We start from the raw sequence: 20,993 nt of genomic DNA, 5'->3' as shown, positions 1-20,993 counted from the left end.
ACCATATTTTATACCCTAGATAAAGCAACTCCTCCACCCTTTCAATGCTCTGTCCACCAAGCCCCCACTTGGGGAAAACCACTTTTTTTCCCTGTGTCTAAGCACCAATATCTTCGACTTATTGAGGTTTATGGATAGACCATTTTCTTCTGCATAGCAAAGTAGTCTGTTGAGGAGACGCTGCAGACCGATTGCCGTCTTGTCAAGCAAGACGACATCGTCCGCCTATGCAAGCCAATGGATTTTAGCCCCATTTAATACCGGGCTTGCCAGCACTGCTGGAGCCAAAAACTCCCCATATTGGCCAAATAAAAATGGAAGAATAGGGGGGCCCCTAAGCAACCGTGCCAAACTCCCCTTTCCACCATCACTGGATCAGAGAGATGACCCTCCTCATCAAGACGGATTCTTACTGTTGTATTTTTATGTAGCTCAATTAGCATCCCCAGGATTCCCTCTGGGATGCCCCATACCCTCAATTTCCACCAAAGTCTGTTTCGGTCCACTTGATCGAACACTTTAGAGAAATCAACCCATGCTCCATAGAGCTGCTACCCCCCTTTACTGCCTGCATTTTCACTCAATAAATTCAATACTACAACATTTAATGCTGTAGAAAGGCCCTTCCTGAATCCTGTTTGACATTTCGACAGGACCTTTGTTCTCTTTTCCCAGCTTTCCACTTCCCCCATCAGAATTCTATTGAAAATCTTGCTTTCAATGTTCAAGAGGGCGATCGGCCATTAGTTCGATGCCACTACCCGATCGCCCCCCTTGAACAATGGTATTATAATCGCAGACTTCCAAGACGGAGGAAATTCCTGTTTTCGTTGGATCGCCCTAAAAAGCCAGTTCAGTAATGTGGCCCACAAATTTGGTTCGTCTTTCAAAACTTGATATGTCAGGCCGTTTGGCCCTGCAGCCTTGGAAACCGAACCATTACCAATCAGATCAAGAATAGTTTGTTCATCGAAAGTGAGGCTCCAACTCTCTTCCTTGTTCCAGTGAATAGCAGTTTTTTGTTGATCACTAAAGACCTCTGTTAAGTAGGAGGTCCAGCCTTTTTCCGAAACCAAATTACATAGTTGTCTGTGTTTTTACTTCCAGCTGAGGCATCACTGACCAAAACTCTCTAGAGTCTCTTTTCCCCATCCTGTTGTAGTCTCCACATCTTTCTAGATACCAACCAACTTTTATATGACTTGGTCAAGATTCTAGCCTAATTTTTACGTGTCTTTTCACTCACTTTTACCCTTTTCAACGTTCTTAACATCTGATTTAACCTTTTCTTTCTCAACATGGTTCCTTCGTCAAAAGAGTGGCAGAAAATCTGTTTCTTCCCTCCTCTGTTCACTGAAGGTGGGCAGACTGACCACACAAATTTGACAAATGTTTTCTGGCTGGCAATTCTCGATCTGGGAAATCTCTGCTTTCTTGAGGCAGTTATTAAGCACCTCCCCTCCTCATTCATATTTCTGGAGATGGAACTTCTCTTTCCTACTAGAAATTGAGTGCTTATATTTCTCTTGTTGATTACAGGAAAGGTCTTGAAAGGTCAATTCTAGGCGAAAATGATCGCTGTTTCCACCCTGGACTACAGTCATGATGACATTATAAGTAATTAAATACGCTGATAAAAAGAAGTAATCCAGTGTGGTAAACATTGTTCCCTGTGTTCTAGTTGGCCTTGCAGGAATATCCCCTGGAAGTTTTCCATTAGCCATTTCAAGCCCCCATCCCTTAAGGAACTCCACACAGAGTCTTCCCTTCTCAGATGTTCTACGAGTAGTATTCTTGAATATTTCTTGACTGAGTAGGATACATTGTGAATTCAAATCTTCTCCAAGAATAATTGGAACACCTCCTGACAATGTCTTCAATTTTTCCAACAATATAGCTAAATCGGCCAAAAAGGTCTGTTGAGAGGAACAGGCGGGGTTCCAGTATATATTCACAAATTGTTGTCTAAAAATGGCTTTGCATGCTATAATTCCCTTAATGTTATCTGCTATCACAATTACCTCTTTGAATACTGAATTTTTAAAGGCCATCAACAGACCTCCACTCGGTCTGCCCTTTGCTTTTTGAGAAGCCGATTGGAAGAATATTGCGTACCACTCTACACTTATTGCATTGACCAGCCACGTTTCTTGGAGCATCAATACATCCCCACTCCTAAAAAGATAATATTCATATTCTTAGTGGTAAATGTATTAGGACCCCGCGTGTTTCAACAGAACACCTTTATGCCTGAGTGGTTAAAGTGACCTCTGGCCTACTCTCAATCTCTGAAAGACTTCTGTAAAATTTGTGGCAACATAGAGAGGGAATTCGTTTGCATATGGTCTTCCTGGTCTTCCAGCCTCTTCTGTGGGATTTTACAAATTGTACTGTATGTTTTCTCGTACCCCACCCTGGATGTCCATTTAGACCCTGATTTAACACCATTCCCCTTACCCTCTAGTTTAGATGTGGAGACTAACAATTCATTTTTCTCTAGTTCATTCCTAGCCATCAATATTGCCTCAAAACACTCCCTTGATGACAGACCCACTTCTGCCACCCTAGAATTAGATAGATCTGGGAAGTGAACATATTCTATGTCATTTGTTTTAACAAGGTACAGGCTGGGCATTTTTTTCAGAATGGACAACATCTCCCCCTGCACAGAGATTTTATATTGTTTTTATTTGTCTTCAATGACATCCAGATTATAGGTATTGCAAAAGCCGAAGGCCCTTTATCCTTTCTTCCACCTGGGCAATCTTCTATCATCTGATGATTGTGTACCTTAAGTACATCTTCCTGTAAATCCTCCATTCTTACTGTTTTCCCTTCTCCATTCAATGTCGATTCCAACATTCTGGATTTCTATTCTCCCCTTCTTACTTACTCATGATCATTTAATTTCTCTGTTCTCTTTTGGAGGCCTTTCAGAAAAATAGGTGTTATTTTACAGTTCTCAAAATGTAAGTTGCTTCCCCTCCTCTGGCTGGTTTGATCTCCGAACCCTGATATCTTCTTCGTTATTAAAAAGATTGGGGCTATTGATCGAGCCCCTCTCTGCAATTGTTAGCTTGAATTTGGGTTTGGTTCGGATCTTAAATCCCTTTCTCTCCAATAGTCCCACTCACTTGAGTATCAGTTTGAAGTTCCACCCTCATGTTTGGAGAGCCAGTTATTTTTTTAAGAATAGATGGTGCGGAGTGAGTGTTATCCTGTTTCAACTTTCCCTCCGACACTATTTTTTGTTTCTCCACTGGGTTTTTCCCCCCGGTTATTCATCGTAGGGGCGGCTATGTGCAGCACTTCTTCTCCATTTCATCCTGATTCCAACGGGACTGTTGACAATATTTTCAAAGATGCATTTGTCTCTGATTTATTTGGTTTAGATGTTTTTTGCTTCTTTGTTTTTTTAAAATTCTTTTTAGATGATGCAGTTTCTTTAAGTCTTTTCTTTCTCCGTGCTTCTCTCTTGCTCTCCCTTTTTTTACTACAAAACTGGCAAGAATTAGTTTCCTCCACTTCTACGATAGATGCATCATCTTCATATTTTGGACGATCATCCAAACACAGCCGATCCGAGGGGACTTCGTCCTGGATTCCCTCTTCCATGTCTGCCAGTCTTCTGAATTCCTCCCGAACTGACTCAGATAATGGCGTATCATCAAACTGTGAATTAAGTACCTCTTCCGCTTTTCCTTCTCAACTCCTTCTTATTTCTGCCGACACTTCATTTAGATGGGTTGACATATTCTGCAGGAGAGGAATACTTATAGTTTCATCTTTCTCTTTCCTGAGAGCATCTTGTTGTAAAGCAGAGCTATCAAGACCTAATTTCGTGGTTTCCAACCTCAGCTCTGCCAGTATGGGGGTGGCAATGGTGTTTATTACATTATTGCAACCTGTCACTGAAGAGTCTAGAGAGGCCACTTCTTTTCTTAACTCCAAGAGTATACCTGCATGAGAGTGTACTTCTCCCCTCAGTAGCTCGAAGAGTGACACTAAGGAGTCAAGGACGTAACTTAATGCTGAAAGAGTGTCCTCATTAGCCTGAGCTGATACCCCAATTCCAATGTCTTGTTGAGGAACAAAAGAATCTCCTTCATCTGTACCACTTGCCTCTAGATCCAACACATCGGCCCTCAACATTTTATTCAGGCTTTTTCTTACGACTGAGATCTCCAGTCTTCCATCCTCCATCAATGATTCATTCTGGTTAATAGAGATTTCTGGCTCAATGGCCTCTCTACTTCTCCTTCTTAACAGCAGACTTCCCTTTTGGTGGTTTATATCATGTCCTCCTCATTCATACTTATACTTCTTTTTCTGTTTCCAAAATGATCTTCAATTTACTTTTGGATTTTTGTTGTTGTTATAATGTACTCCAAGCTTGTATAATAGGAACAGAGTCTTCCTCTAACCCCGGATTTCTCCCTGGGGTAATGCATGATGGTTCAGCATGTATTTGAGCTTGGATTTTAAGTGGGTAAGGTGACACAACTACCAATCCTTCCGACACCGTGCCCAGTCTATTTTCAACATCACCTGATGTTGTGGGTTGCTTAGAGGGCTCCCCCCATTCTGGGACTCTATTATCCCCTTCTAGCAGATTGCTACAAAGTTTCATTGCCGTTATCCTGTGGCCTGTCCTTCTTACTGAAATATAGTTCCTCGACTTTAATTTCTCTGTTTCCACTAGGCAGGGAAAGTTCTCCAGGCACTTGGACTCTCCACCACTTTTTCAAGAAGGTTTGCTCAGAAGCTCCCCTACAGGTGGTTTTGGAGAGCGGGATCAAAGGGAACAGGTCCCAGCAGTCTCCCAGACTCTGCTATCGCCTGCACAAGTTTCCCCCCCCGTGCAGCCACACACTCAAATAACCACCCGCGGGACTCCTCTGTACTAGACTTTACAACGGGGCAAATACGCATACAAAATACATGTATGCTCAAACTGTCGTGTGGCGAAACAGATCTTGCGATGTGAATTCTCACAATGTATATGAGTTGGAAGTGCAATGAGTTTTTGATCAGAACTCTGTTCTGAGAATAATTTCGAAATTATTTACAACACATAGATGAATGCAGGTCCTTTCCGTAATGCACTGGCGCCAATGCACGAAACAAAAGCGCCTCACCCTTTCGACTCAGGGCTTACACGCCAAGGGTTTTGGGGGCGCAATTTAATAATCAGCTGCTTTTAATGTGTGCTGACAATGCCCCTTGATAAATGCAGCAGTTTAAGGGAAAAAGGTCTCCAAAGCGTTTTTTTCCTTTCGTTTTACACTTCCACTTTGCCAAACAAAAGCACCTCGCCCTTTCGACTCAGGGCTCTATGCAAGGGTTTCCTCTTGGCTGAATGTGTTTCTATGGATTTGGTGCCTTTTCAAGGAACCCAGAAAAGACAGAAAATCACGGTTGAATTTTTCTTGTTACAAAGGTCCAGACGTTTCAGCGCGATTTGTGTCTCTTGAGATCCAGCTGGATGCCCACAAAGTTTCAGCGAGATTCGGAATACGGAAGACCGTGCACCGCACAATGGCTCGAAGTCCCAGGGTTTTGGGGTATTGCAGCATCGCAAGGTGGCAGCAACGCATGGGATGGTACAAAATGCAGGTCTTCATGAGTCTAGTGGGCTCTGGGTCAGGGTCATCGTTTTCGGAGTCCCCAGGTCGAATGGAAGGAGGGACTACATCAGGCTCTGGTTACACAGCAGGCTCTCCGGTCGCTGGAAATCGTTTCAGCCCCTTTTCCTTCATCATCCTCTTCGTTTTCGGTTCCAGTGGTCGACCTTTCTTCAGCTTCCAGGTTCGCAGTATTTATCAGGAACTACAGCACAACATCTGCATTCTCGCCCTGCATTTTACAACAAGGGGCGGTCTGGTTGTCCAATCAGGACAGCCAGCCCCCCACTGGGATGTGTCCCTATTCAGGCAAGGAGGAAGACCAAGGGCTGTGGAGTTTTGGACTCCTCCCTTGCTTCCTGCTCTCACAGACAGACTGGAGCCTCTGTGGGGATTCCAGGAGATTCCCGCTGAAGATAAAATTCACACAAAGGAAATTCCCACCCTGGATGTCAGGGGAAGGAACAAGAAAGGACAAGAAGCACTACAATTGTGAAAAAAGAAGACCAGGGCCATTTTGATAAACTGAGCACCCTTAGGTGCCTTTACTGCAACTGCGAACACAGCCCACGGTAAATGTACACCAAATTAATACAAGGTATTACTGCCCCCAGCCATTGAAGGTGGGCTTGTCCCTTTAACAGAAGTTTTACAGTTTTAGTGTGAAAGGGGATACATTGCATCTTCCCAGCACTCCACATTAGGTGGGTGTGCTGGTTTCACCTAACAATGTGTAAAATGGATCCAAAGATCCTTTCTACCCTTGGGAACTGTATTTCTCTCAAAGTTAGCCAGAGAAAATTTTAAAAGGAGAGCTCATAGGGCACCCCAGCAACAACAGGCACTTATTACCAAACAGTTGTTAAAGAGGATAACTTTAAAAAGACACCATGGAGAGTAAAAACAAAATGACACCCATAAAAAAGAGTAAAAGAATCTGTGAGTGTGGAAAAAGGTTCCCACTCAATGAGGTATTAAAGAAAGATCCCAATAGTAAAGCAATACATTCTGGGGTTGACCCAGGTCAGGAGGATTTACCATTTCTATGAAAATCTTACCCAACAATCCGTCAGGATTCCCTTAGGAAAGCCAACCCTGGAAAAATAGGGTAGGAGGTGCTTTAGGATTTCATGGGGGTGGTGTTCCGCATATTGAACACCTTGGGGTATCTGGTCACGTAGTCGATAAGAAGAACATATTAGTTACCCAGTCTCAACGTTTCTAAAGGTCCAATGATGTCCATCCCAATTCTTGAGAACGGGACTTCTATTATTGGTAAAGGATTCAGAGGGGCAGGCAATGGGATGTGAGTACTGGTTTTCTGACCGTGGTTCAAGGGTGTTTTATTGAACTTCAACAAGGGTGTGATAAACGCCTATCAAACCCTAAATCTACAGATGGGAGCAAGCTACGACCATCAAATAAATAATAATATGGTCCTAGCTGAGTCTCGTCAAAATAAAAGGGCCTATACTAAAAAATACTATTGCCAAGCCTTACCACTAAATACAAATAGTGTTGGGCAGTGTTCATGAAAAAAGAAAGAAGTGTTCACAAAATGATATGTCAGGATGTTCCGGCTGTGGGCCTCTCTTCCCCACGCTTTCGGCACGGAACAAGATGGTTCACTCGAGCAAAGCACACACTCTGGTTTCGTCGGCACAAGGATACAGTTCCATTACCAGCATCAGGACCTTCTGTGCCCAAGTCTTTCACTTATCAAAGTCTCTTGATTCAGAGGGCCTGATGTACCAAAACAAAACACAAAGTTCCTTTCCTCTTGTAGGTGCTCAGTTCAGGTGATTCTCCCTGGATCCCTCTCTTCCATGCTCAGATCCCCCTTTTAACAATGTTCATAGAATATTCTTTTCTCGGGTGACTCACGGTTCACCCCGGATCCCCCTCCGCCGGGCTCAGATCCTTCCTCTTACACAGTTACTCTCCCTCAGCCGGGCTCAGACAATTTCAGTTCACATTAAACTATCGAATACTTTTGAATGTGCACAGGGTTTAGCTTGACCCGTCGCAGGACCACTACGATCTCAGAATTTCCTTTTCACAGTTGCCAACCAGTTGGATACCTAACAGAGACCTGCGAATGAGCACCCACGTGGCGCCGGACCACTCTATGGTATCTTTCTTGGCCTCCAAAAGTTCAATAATTCCTCTAGTTTTCAATAATATTCACGTCGTTCGTCACATACATTTCACACACTGTTCTTTTTAGATTTCTTCATACATTGTTGCCGCTTACAACCTGGGTTCCAACACCGGCTGGTCTGGTATCAGTCTCTCCGACTCACCGGCTGTGCTGTCTTTAATGGTGCTGCTTTGTTGTCGGAGCCAAGGACAGTACCACGGCTGCAAACTCTCCTCCCAGCCTTGATTATCGATGCAGGAGATCCCTGGGTCCCTCAGACACACAATGCAGGTTTCTTCATCTTTAGTCCCAGGTCTTAGGTTTCGTATTTTCCAAGGTTCCCGAAAGTAACGGTCTGAAAAGGTCAAGGGCACTTCCCTCCTTGCAACCGGTTATGGCCTCGCCGTCTTAAACTGCCATCTTGCAACTGCTGTTTCCTCGTGTGCTTTCCCTTGCTCAGAGTGCTTTCGTGCTCCGCCTTTTATCCGTGTGGGGAAGTGTGATGGAAGTCAGGTGTGTGTAATGATCATTAATTGCCTGACCATTGTATAGGGACATGTCAGGTATACGGCTCCGGTGTTAATCCGTTTACACTCACGGTGAGCTGTCCATGAGAAAGTGTTTGTGTCAGGAACAGGCGGGGGATTGAGTTCCCAAGTATCCTACCTGGTCGGATGGGGAAAAGGTGTTGGGTACCTCATCTCACCATCCTGTGCCCCATTCCCCGAAGATCCCTCATCCAGGTGATCCTCCCACACTGGTCCACCCCCAGGAACTGGATCTAAAAGCGATGGCCGTGTCCTGGCCACCTGGATGACAGATCCCTGGGGAGTAGCGGGTGAGACACCTTCAGGTTTCTCACACCTGGTACAGTTTTTACCTTTTTAGGGGCTCTGGATCCTGAGGTCATGTATATCTCTTGAATGATCACCCTTCCCATTGGGTGCAAAGTCCTGCTTACCTAAGCACTATCTGGGGCTGGTCCAGGACGGTGTTGTCAGGATCATAATTTCTGTGGGTCATCCTTGTGAACCCCAGGGGTGGTAGTTGCTCCTCTCCTCCTTTCACTGCAGCTCAACTTAAGACACTTGACTCCCTAATTAGCAAATAATTGCATTTTCCCTGCACTAATTGAACGTCATTACTTTACCAGCACTAGTTGAGTGGGCTGTGGAAATCTGAAGCCAAACGGAATGCCCATTAGCATTCTGACGCATATGTAACTTAGACAAGTCGATTGAGATCGAAGAGAAAGCCATATGTAGGGGAAGCCCTATGGCATTGTTACACCTTGCAGGGGTGGAGCAGTGAGGAACCACAGAGGCCGCAGCTGTTGGGGAAGGAGAGAAAGCCAGCAGAGAATGCCGGAAGACTGGTGTTGCGAGCAGGGGTGAATCCGCTGGCAGAACAGAGTCCAGGAGAACATCCATTGTGGTGGTGTGACCACGGGAGATCCGTGGTGGGCCTTGGGCCCGACGAATGACGCTGAAACCAACAGGAATAGCAGAAACTAAATTGCCTGCCAGACGAGCGACACTGAACAGCCCGAGTTGACCAGACACTCAGGGTGACTCCGCTGCGGAGTCAGGAAGACAACAGAAGTAGAGCGAAGCCGCTTGGTCTTGACGTCGGACCTCAGGAATGCAATCCCCAAGAATGGAATCTACTGGGGTAGAGCGAGAGGGGGAGGCAACAGAGACCACAGAATAAATATGAAATAAAACATAAGAATGAATATGAAACGCTGAGAATCACAAGTGTGTATACTGAGAGGAACCCAGGGAGTTGTCAAGTGTCAATCAAGGGGGCACTCGATCCCCAGCGCTCTACAAGGAAGCTCAGGGATTGAGGCACTGGGCCATTGGGCAGGGGAATGTTCCTTGTCCCGCTTCATCTGGCAGGAGTCAAGAACACCATTGCAGACTCCCTCAGCAGGGAACTTCTTGCCTGCCACAAGTGTGAACTTCGTTTGGATCAGGTGGACCATCTTTTTTTAATTTATTTTATTTATTTTATTTGTGTTCGGTTTATTCAAACCTTTACAAAAACATCGAAGACAAATAGAATGCTTAAAAATTCACAGAATAAAATAAAAATTCCAAACCATCTGTTCGTCAAATGGGGCAGACCCCCGATCGATCTTTTTGCCACGGCTGCGAACTCCAAATGGCAGACGTTTGCCAGCAGATTCCACCAACCGAGGAGCTTGGGGGACACGTTCTCCTTCCTGTGGGAGGGTCTGTTTATGTACACCTGCCCCCGTTTCCTCTCCTGCGATGTGGGATCAACACACTTAGACAGTGTCAGTGCAGGATGATGCTCATTGCCGTAGCGTGGCCAAGGCAGATTTGGTATCCGGACCTACTCAGCCTGTCAGCGTTGCCTCCAGTCAAGTTGACAGTACTTCCGGATCTGCTCACGAGAGAGGGAGGCGCAATCCTTAATCACGATCCAGGATATCTGAACCTGAAGGCATGGCTCCTTCAGCCTTAGAATTTGGGGGTTATGATCTGCCAGCGGACTGCAAGGAGGTCCTCGGCAAAGCCAGGGCGTCGTCAACACTAAATGATACTGCCATAAGTGGAAACATTTTTCTACGTGGTGCTGGTCACAGAAGATTACCGCTCCGACGGTCACGGCCCCACAGATTCTTTCATACTTGCTTTTCTTGGCAAAAGCTGGCCTGGCTGACGTGTCCATCAAGGTACACTTGGCGGCCATCTCACGCTGCCCCAGATCCCCGGGAAGATCCACGCTGTGGTCCAACAAACTTGTCAAGGAGTTTCTCACCGGGCTTTCCCGCCAGTGAAGGCGCCAGCCCCGGCATGGGAACTCGGCGTAGTTCTGACGAGACTTATGGGTCACCCTTCGAACCTATGCATCAAGTCCCACTCAGGTTTATCTCATGGAAGATGGCATTCCTCGTGGCCATCACCTCAGCCAGATGAGTGGGTGAGGTCCAGTGTTCTGCGTACACACCTATCTTTCATGCCAAAGATTCAGTCGGAATTCCTTCTCAACAAACCTTTGTTGTTACCCATTTTCTTCCCGAATCCCTCATTGCCAGTGGAGAGGACATTGCATTCGCTGAATGTTTCTTGTGCCTTGAAGTTCAACTTGACACGCACAAAGAGTTTTCTGAAGACTACTCAATTGTTTGTGAACTTTAGACATGTGAATAATGGGAAGGCCTTGTCCAAGGCTTCCATCTCAAGATGGCTCTCTGGCTGCATCATGCTCTGTCATCGGCTGGCTAACAAGCCTCTGCCAGGCCACCCGAGAGCCCACTCCACCAGAGCAATCGTGCAAATATGGCGTTTCTTTTCTGGTGTACCCCTGCTCGACATCTGCAGGGCTGCCATGTATAAGTCATGCATACTTTCACGAGGTTCTACTTCTTCGACAGGGATTCCAGGGAGGAGGCCAGAGTCAGCGAGGCAGTGCTACGCAACCTGTTCCCATGAGGTGAGTCTGTTCCCGGGGTAATTGTTGATTACTTCTGTTGAGCCTTGCCACCTCCCTTGGTTGTGTAATGTGTATTTGTTATTCATGAGCATGTGCGTCCATGGTAGACCCCATGCTGGAGAATGTTTAAATTACTTACCGGTAACTATTGTTCTCCAGTATGGGTCTGGCATGGGGTTCACATGTGAACCCTCCCACCGGCCTCACTTAACGTGCTTACTAAATCTGATGATGGTTCCCAGAGACGAGGCTTAGGGAGAGAACTGTCATTGATTGGGGGCAGTACGACCCAGAGGACAGTGAATGATTTAGAGGAGAAATACAGTTTTAAAGTGTAAGCGAAACTGTTTCTTTTTTACTGAGGATTCCCAGCCTGACGACAGGGAATATTCATGAGCATGTGAATCCATGCCAGACCCATGCTGGACAACAATAGTTACAGGTAAGTAACTTAAACCTTCTAACGATTCAGTTGTTGTATTGCTCTTTCTCATAATTGCTGGTAGAAAGGAGCTTGCTTTAAACAACACTTTCTCTTGGTTTGAGTAATAGGGGTTATGGTTAGCTTTCTTTAATATCACTCGCTCTTGGCTTTGGCAATGATAGTTCTGGTTGACTCTTTCAAATCTGGTTCCCTTTTTAGATTTGTACTTCACTGGGTCCTTGCAACAGTAACCTTAACCTTACTTTGTGTTCACAATGTTTCTGCTCTGCCCTTTTGGCTCCTTAATATCAGTTCACTATTCAAAATGATGATTCAAAGCTAGCATTCGCTTATGGAGTGTTCCGGGGTTTCCATGCTTAGGCAAACTCACCAGTCTCTTTGCTTGTGTCTGTGTGAAATGCTGCTACTGCTGCTTCTCCTGCTTCAAGGGCTCCTGCCCACTTAGGTAGCTCCCCAGCAACCCACGCCGCTGGGTAAAAGAGCTTGCCCCTTAGACACTCCGGTGATCGCCAGCCACCCAGAGGGAACACGCATTTCAGAGAGTCTCTCTAGCTTATGAAATGGTCGGTCATGGCACTGCTTCCCACTGTACAGCCTCTGCAGCTCAGAGCTCCTGTGTTAGGTTGAGATATTATTATTATTATTTTAATTCTTGGCAGAGCGTCAAATCGCCTGCAGGCCTTGCGGCGCATTTAAAACAAAACAGAACGGACGATCAGAAGTGAAAGAAAATCGGAGTCCCTTTGGGTGCACTACAACAACCTCAGCCTCCTGGCAATAGGGACCCAACCTTTGATATACGTCTGAACTACACAGGTTGGTAGTGTGGCTGAGCAGCCAGGCTTATCTCAAGAGGGGTCAATGTGAGCAGTAGTGGAGTTACACATGTTCAAATAAACACATTTATTTACCAGTCATTTCAACAAGCCTTCTTCAGAAGGGAGCAATATAAAAGCAACACTCAAAACACTTCAGAAATACACACTCTTAGGTTTCTCAGAATCAGTAACTACCCATTGAGGATGGCACACAGACAATTCCTACACCCTCAGGTGACTTAAATAACTAGGCACTGTGGACATTCATATATTACTGTTGCATTCAGAGTAGGCTTTGAGAGTGTCAAAAGAAAAGGGTTATTAGAACAAACAAGGGATCACAAATATTCTTTAAGCGGGCTAATACTTTTGAACTCCCCAATGTAGAGTAAGTTAACCCCTTCCTGGAAGGATAGGTGCAACGCGATAGCAGAGGAGAGGAGAGTGATTCAGGGAACCAGGCTAAGCCAATGTCAATGGGCAAACATCTATGTAGCTGAGACACTTCTTGAAGGTGAGTAAAAGTCTTTGCACAATGTTTTTAGAAGTCTTTGGTGTAGAAAAGAAGAGTCAAAATGTAGGGCCACAAGCTGGGAGACTTGTGAAGCAGAAGCTACAAGCAAATCTACAATGAGAGGTAAGTTCTCTCAGACTTTACAGTACCTTTAGGTTGAAGAAAAATGCAGCAGATGACTTCTGTTCCTGTGCAGCAATGCCGATCCTGTTGTTCCTGGGCCACAGTTGTGGGGACAAGAGGGAGAACTTCTGGGGACTCCTGTACCATAACGGGACGGTGACCGATGGCAACCGGGAATCTTTGAACAAGTGGCACTTCGGTGTTTCAGCTCCTCACGTCTACCGCAAACAGCACCACCGCGGTTTCTGGCTGTCGCAATGGCCTTTCCTTGCTTCTGGGGTCCAGCACTCTGTTGAGGTGGCTCAGGCTTGGTCAGTCCTGCTTCCTGGGAGTCCGGAGGATCTTCCTGGAGCTCTTGGCCATCTTACTTAAAAGCAACGCACACAAACTGGTGTTCCTCTCCGTGGTTATTCAGTTCCAGCAGCGACTGCAATGGAAATTCAACCAGCTCCGCGAAGGATGTCCGGGTGCCTTACTTTGGAGTTGATTGGTCCCACCAACTCAAAGGGAGAAGTCGTCTTCACAGAGCTTCTCTGTCGATACGAGTTTGGAGTTTCAGCACAGCAGCTGCCCAGGAGTTGCAGCAGGCGTCCTCTTCAAGCTCTTCTTCGGATTACTTCGTCCAGTGGTCGACTCTGCCTTCCAAGCGAAAAAGCCTTGCCTTTTATGCAGCTAGCTCCCATTCATTCCAGCCTAGCTGTCAGTCACCCAGCAGGGTGGCGGTCCTTGCCAGACGGCCAATCACCTTGGAGTGCATTCCTGTCTCCTAGGAGACTAAGCAAAGGGAGTTTTGGGCACCTACCTCATTCCTGCCCCCACCAGACATACTAGAGCCAGAGGACCAAACCTGGTTTGGCGCTTAGAGTAAATCTCAAGAAGGACTAAAACAACAAGAAATGGCGAAGAAGAAGACGGGCCATTTTGACAAAAATGGCACCCATGGGTGCTTTATTGTGGCTGCAAACGCAGCCCGCGGTAAAAAAGCAACACGGTAGTAAAAAGTAACCACTGCCATAGCCATTAATTGTGTAAAGGGTAACATCAAAAATGTTACATGAGAAGCTAGACAAAGGGGCTACTCAGTAATCCCTCCAGCACCCTATTGTAAAATAGTGTGTGCTGGGTCTAGACAGTTACAATGTAAGTAAAGTCAATTGCACTTTACTGCTCTTGGAAACGGTAGTTAATCCAAGAGTAAGGTATTTAAACCTTGGGAAATCTAAAAGACTTCCCAATGCCACTGCACTAAAGGTGATGTGTGACACAATGCAAAAAGATGCCTATGGAGTTTGTCAGAATCCAAAAACCAAAAGAAACAGAGTTTAAATCCATAGAGAAATACATGAGAGAGTGGGGAAAAAGGTCTCACTCTCTCTATGTTAACAATTAAAAGTCTTAGAGTCCAGCAAAAGTCCTGGGGGTCTCTAAGGTAGAGAGGAATTAGCACATTTCTGAGACTTCTCCCTAAAATCCTGCTCTGATGACCTTCTCAGGACCCGGTTCTGCATACACACTGGTCGTGGTCTTCGCGTCCCCTTAATTCAACAACGGCCGCTCACAGCTCCCACTACTACTCCGCCTCCAACTGCTTCTACTGGCCCACGCCAGAGGGGGTTTTAAATACCTCCAAGTAGCTCTCAGGTGTGGGTCGTTAACATCAATTACGTGTGCACAGCAGTTTTAAGCCTCAGTTTTCTTCTTCTTCATCACAGTACTTTGAGCATTGTGGGACTTAAACTCCACAATGTTGAAATCAGTTTTTCTTAAATCTTTGATTTTTACAATAAGCCATTTGAATATTAGGCTCTCGTGGAATGTTACAAAGGGGAGTTTCCCATTCCTCCTGACTTGCTTCCCCACCTCATGTGATCCCCCGCAGAACACCACCCCAACGGTCAGGATCAGGAAGAGCCTGTCTTTCCCTGGCCACATTTAAAAGGTCCCAAGTCAGGTGTTTTGGGGGAATCATGTCTGATTGATCACAGACCAATATTGGGTTAACGAACTGCGAGTTGTAGATCTGTATTGAAGTATTTGCTCTTACCTTGAAATACTTTGTGTGCCTTACTTTGGTATTATTCTCATAGCCTACCTGTGTGAGTCTTTTCCTTATCGGTTCTACTAAAATGTTAATTGTAATACACAGCAGTCGCCCCTTACTCCTTAGTGCAGCCTGTCTGCTTGGGCAATGCTGCGTAGGAGAGTACCTTTGCTCAACTGAGGTTGTGAATAGCCTTGCTAACTCTAGGTTGGCTTTTCCAAGTCTTACCCAAGGTAATGGCTTTGAAAAACACACCTAACACTTTAATAAATGGCTGCAGATCATTAGTAGAGTTGTGTGTGAGTCTCGCTAAAAGAAATAGCACTGGGGGCAACAGGACATGCTTTGGGTGTTTTGGCAGAGCACTGTTTGTACATAATACACAAATAACCTGGGGCTGACGCTTTTTAAGATTGAAGTGCATCAACAGAAATATGTGGGTCCCAATACTGGAATCACATTGAATACTGCATTGCTAGGTCTGGTAGCTTGTCTCAGTATGGGAAGATTCCAGTTAAATTGTTCCACTGGCTATAAAGGCTTCTCTCTTCAATCTGCTCAGGGATAATTGGCAACGACGCTGCATCGAAATTGTAGCCATTGATGCCATCAGATTCCATGACTTTGAAGAACAATTCAAAAGACAAAACATAGAAAGGGAACTAAACAAGGTAAGTGTGTTGAAATGAGTATCTTAAATTATGAGGTATTGTGTGCTATATGTCTGCTCTTATCTGTGTATTTGTTGGGTCCACCATCTTAAAGGAAGTGGCATAGTGCAGCACCTACCAGAATGTGTCCAGGATAGTGGACCTACCAAAGTGTGGCATAAGCCTACTCTTAAAAGGTTAATGTCAGCATTCTGAGCATAGCCGTGTATGGAATGGGCCTGCCCTTGGCCATGATCCTAGTCCTAGCATTGTGTGTCAAGGATACTCGACCTATCTGGGTATAGTGTTGGCTTGCTTTTAGTTATTGGACACTGGCATGTCCCAGCTTGTCAGTCTCTTTTATATAGATCTTTCACAACAATTGGAACTCCCTCTTGGCATTGCTCTCTGAGTGTACCTCCTTATGTAATGTGAAACGATTTCACTTGGCTCACATGTTGAGGGACTGCTTGCAGAAAGTGCTGTGAACAATGTGGGCCCATATGTAAAGGGAGTGGAAGAAATCAACAATCCCATCGTTCAAAAATTGAATGCCTGGAGAAGTGCAATACCTACCACTGCACACAGAATGTCTGGGTTAGTGGTTTTACACAATTATAACATGAGAGAGCTGGGCCTAAACCAAACATCCTCTGCCTTAAAGACCATGTTCCGCCTCACAAATTTGTTGCGTCTCAGGGCCAGGTAGGGGGGATCAAGGATTGAAACGCATATCAGCATGTGGTGATGGGATTTGGATGGATCCCTCAAGGGGTTGTGTGTGACAGAACCTGTTTTGATAGTATGCTCAGTTGGCTAGTCACAGAATGTTAGGACAGTTTTTCTGATGTCCAACTAAGGGCTTAGTAAAACCATTCAACTGAGACAGTATGTACCACTGTAATATATGGCAGCGTAGACCGAGCAGCCATGCTTATTTTAGCAGGGAGAGAGGGCTGTAGGAAGGTACAAAGAATGTGTAGTATACCAAGGATTCAACATAAACACTGACAACTAGAAGTATTATAAAAAATAAAGTTTTATTATAAATACAAGTTAGGCCAAGTTAAGTCTTGGAGTGAGTACTTTGTCACAGTCATAAACACATTATAAAAACACAACACAATGCTTGAAGGTACATAGGCCAAACGAATAATATTTCTAGGTAAGTCAGATCTTATCAAAACATTTGGTACAGGACACACCTATTCATGGGGAATAAAACCGGATTACTTTCAGAAAACGGTGTAGTAGACCCTAGCAGTTGTGCAGTGACACTCCATTAAGTAATCACTAATTAAACCAACCTGCAAGTATACTTTTCTGAATAGTGGAACACGCATTCCAGGGGATATAGAAGCAGATTTTCACCATAGGTTCTTAAAAATGCATTCAGTGACTTAAATCAACAAAGGAGGTAATCCATAAGAACAGTTGAGCCTTATGTCCAGAAGTCACAATTCTTCCCCCCGCCCCCAGAATGTATTGGATGCAGGTAAATTACTTGTGTTCATAATTGTTCAAAAGAAGAGATGCAACGCAGTTACAACGCAGTTACTAGTTAAGTAAAATGTGTTCTTACCTTTCAGATTGTACTGCTGAGGTGTGACGACCAAAAACAGTGGAATAGAAGGATACGAAGAGACTTGTTCTCAATATTTGGACGGGGGAGACAAATGCTTTGCATTTCTTATTTTTCCAGAAGGCTAGATGAGTCAAATAGGGGTCGCTAGAGGGTTTCCCACCGGTGGTTCTGGTGAAAGGTGCCCAGGAGCTGCAGGTGCAAGGATTCTTCCGGTCGGGTCCAGAAGCGGAGTGCAACACTTGGTGATGGAGAAATTCAGAAATCACTGATGCCGCCCTCTTGAGTCCACTTCACAGAATGGGGTAAGGAGCATTCCAGTGACGGCGACCACACACAGACAATGGCAGGCGTCCTTCCAATCATGGTTGTAGAAGTCCTTCCAGAACAGGATCCCTTGAAGCTGAGAGGTTGACTTATACCGGAAGCTGGCAACCATCAAAGTATACCAGAAGCTGGCGACTTCAAACTCAGAATGGCGACGGTTCTACAGAGGTAGCACACAGGCAATCTGGTCAGTCCACCAGCTGGTCCTGGGACACTTCGGAAGGCTCAGGACGGCTGGATCCTCGAAAACGTAAAAACTGGTTGACCCACGAGTCCAGGGGTTGAAGCACCGTACACGGCCTTCGCAGATCAGGTAGTCCAAAAGGGCTGCACTGGACCAGACGCAGCAAGGGATGCTGGGCCTCTTCAGGAGTCGATCTTCAGTCAGCTGATCTTCTACAAGGGATTCTTTGCTCCAACGCTGATCTGAAGAAATGGTTGCAGGAGGCGTCTTCTTATACAGAATCCAGCCTGGAAACAAGTCTAAGCCCACCAATGATAATGATCTACACCATTCAAACAGCCAGAAGTTGCCCAATCAGGGACAACTATTAGGTTCACTCGGTTCCATGTAATAATGTCGCCACAAAAATATCGCCATACAAAAATATCGCCGAAAAATGGCCGTTTTTTGTGGCAACATTATTGCATAGAACATGCGGGGGACACTCCCGCAACCCTAAATGTTTTTTTGTTTTTTTTTTTGCCCCTGACGCCATATATATTGTCACCCAAATAATATTGCCACAACATTTTCCCGGCGATATTATTTACGACGACCATATATGTGGCGATATTATTACCTGATACCGTTCACTCATGCCTCACTCCTAGACTCACTGGCACAGCGGATGTGGAGTTTGATCAGACAGTCCCACCCATTTCCTGGCCCATGAACACACAAAGGCATCACTAGTCCCCGAAAGCTGTAGCTTTCCCTGGCAAGTGTATGAGCTTAGACAGAATTTCGTGACCATGCAATGCAGCAAGAAGGCCAAACAACAATATGGCCAAAGACCAAGTGAAGATCACTTGGGGTGGCCATTTTAGGGCACTAGCCACGTGTAGTAGCCACACACGGTAAACGCGAATGTGCACACTAACAATAACATAAAACTTGTAAAAATTATAATTGCTGCCACCCGCACGTCTTTACGTTCATATCAAAGTAACCAATTGACGGCTTTGCTGGACTTGAGATATTACCCAGGCTAGCCGGCGAGTTCAATGTTTCAACGGTATTGATCCTCCTCTGTGTCTCCTTGCTAAGTTGCCTTTTATAGCACTACCTCGCATATATAAGTATGTTTAATGCTTGTTTTATTTTTCTGTGCTGCCTCGTTTATTTACGAAATGCCAATAAAAAGAGTTTTAAAAAAAGTAACCAGTAATCGAAAGTGTGAAAAGGTAGGGTGATGCAAAAGTATTCCTATCTCACTGTAAAGGTATCCCCATTGCACTGCATTGTAAGATGCAGTGTGCAATGTTAAAATGTTACAGAAGGATAAAAGACAAAAAGGGAAATATAGTTCCCCAGTACTGATAGTCTAAAGGTCTGATAAGTTTCCCCATAACAAATGGCAGGGAAAGGGAAGCTGAAGACTTTACTTCCCCTCAAAAAGTCAGGACAGGTTAAAAAACAAAAGCAAAAAGATTAGAGGTCCATGGAAATTATGGAGGGAAAGTTGCCAAAAGAGAAATCTTTCCTAACGCAACCTTAGATTTATAAGTCGTGGATTCAAGTCTTAGCTTGGCCAAACAGCAGGTTTTGCAGTGTCAACCTGTTCGAGGTTCAAATATTTTGCATATTTTGCCATCTAGTTGTTAAGTTCAGAAATTGCATTATGTTATTGTAAAGGATTTCATTTGTGGACTTCTACCACCTACATATTGAATGACTCTGATGTTCACTCATCAGCACAGTGTGTACTGTGACAGTCCTCCTGATTATGGGAACTTCTGTTGTGGTGGCTAAGGGGGCTGGGTAGATTTCCCAAGCTAGAAGATGTCAGGCCTCCGGGTAGTATGAAGAGGATCCCAAGTCACCTCCAAGTGTCCCCATCCATAGGCAGGGGACAGTCTCAGGAACAGTAACAACAATCCTAGCTACCCCACTTAGATCAAAGAGACACCACGGTGCAAGAAAAGTGTGCAACCCATGCCTTTTCGGATGCCCTGTGGCCCTAATACTAAACACCCCTTCCCTTTCCATAGCACTACCATAGTAACACTGTCCCTTTAAGAAATTGGGACTCAGAACGGGCCAAGCGAAACATAGTACATTGCACAAAAATTAGTCACCCAAGACCATTCCACTATCAGAGCCTTTTTGCAAATTCCTGCACAACCTTGCTCACGTTCATGGAAATCTCCTTTGTGGCCTGTAGAGCAATCGCAGAGAAATCATAATGTCATGGGAGAGCTTAAACAACTCACCCTGCATTTGCAAACATTTGCGAGTCTTGACCTCAGTGAAGCATTTCACTGATCCCAGCAGACCCTGACACAAATTAACCCCAAGGTGGTGGACACGCCTCTTAAAGGCTTACCCACCTGCCAAGTAAATTGGTTAGCACAGTTGTACCTATTGGCATCAGCCAATCCCAATTCCTCACCAATTGGCTATTACAGGTTTAGACTCTCCACTTTGGGCCCAGGATAGGGACTATAGAAGCCCAGACGTGCAGTCAAGCAGTGTAGGTGTTTAAAGTAGGAGCTACTGGTGAGAGTTTGAAGGGGTTTGGAAAGGAGGGGGCTTGAAGAGAAGACTGAGGAGTTTGTAGAATAAGGAGGTTGGGACAAAAGAGAACTTGGGAAGTGAGGTTGGCTGTGAGCTGGAAGGGGGAAATCAGAATGTTTGTCAGCATCAGAAGGAGGGGAAGGAGGAATCGAGGAGAAGTTTGTGGAAAGAGAAATTGTGAAGGAGAGTTCAGAAGAAGGAATTGAGGAGGCTGGGGCATATCAAGAGGAGGCAGAGAAGGAATTGAGTAGTAGGTTGGTTCACCTCAAGAGAAAATAAGGAGGAATTATGTAGACCTCAAAAGGAGGTGGAAGAGGGAAGGTCAGATGAGGTTTGTCAACATCAGAGGAAGGTGGTAAAAAAATGAGAGGTGGCTGTTGAATGACTGGAATAGCTGGTAGTGGAAGAAAAATGGATTTGGGTGAACATCAAGACAAAGTGGTAGGAAGAGATGAGAAAGTTGATGAAGGCCAGGAAGGGCTTTGGAGAAGAACGGAAGGGCATGTGAAGGATTCTAACCGGGC

The 20,993-nt window shown here is 45.1% G+C and overlaps 1 protein-coding gene across 1 annotated transcript in view; it reads left to right on the top strand.

Annotated features, from left to right (window-relative positions):
* Positions 1 to 20,993, top strand: part of LOC138492039 (poly(ADP-ribose) glycohydrolase-like) — a 1,720,160-nt gene that overhangs the window by 1,298,606 nt on the left and 400,561 nt on the right. The window contains exon 13 of the mRNA XM_069618967.1: positions 15,733 to 15,841. Within this exon, the coding sequence (XP_069475068.1) occupies positions 15,733 to 15,841 (109 nt within the window). The remainder of the gene's footprint in view (positions 1 to 15,732; positions 15,842 to 20,993) is intronic.

Source organism: Ambystoma mexicanum, chromosome 10 (genome assembly GCF_040938575.1).
Source record: "Ambystoma mexicanum isolate Mex_15411 chromosome 10, UKY_AmexF1_1, whole genome shotgun sequence".
Lineage (NCBI taxonomy): Eukaryota > Metazoa > Chordata > Amphibia > Caudata > Ambystomatidae > Ambystoma > Ambystoma mexicanum.
The sequence above is the reverse complement of the archived record's forward strand: the minus strand, read 5'-3'. Positions and strand labels throughout refer to the sequence as shown.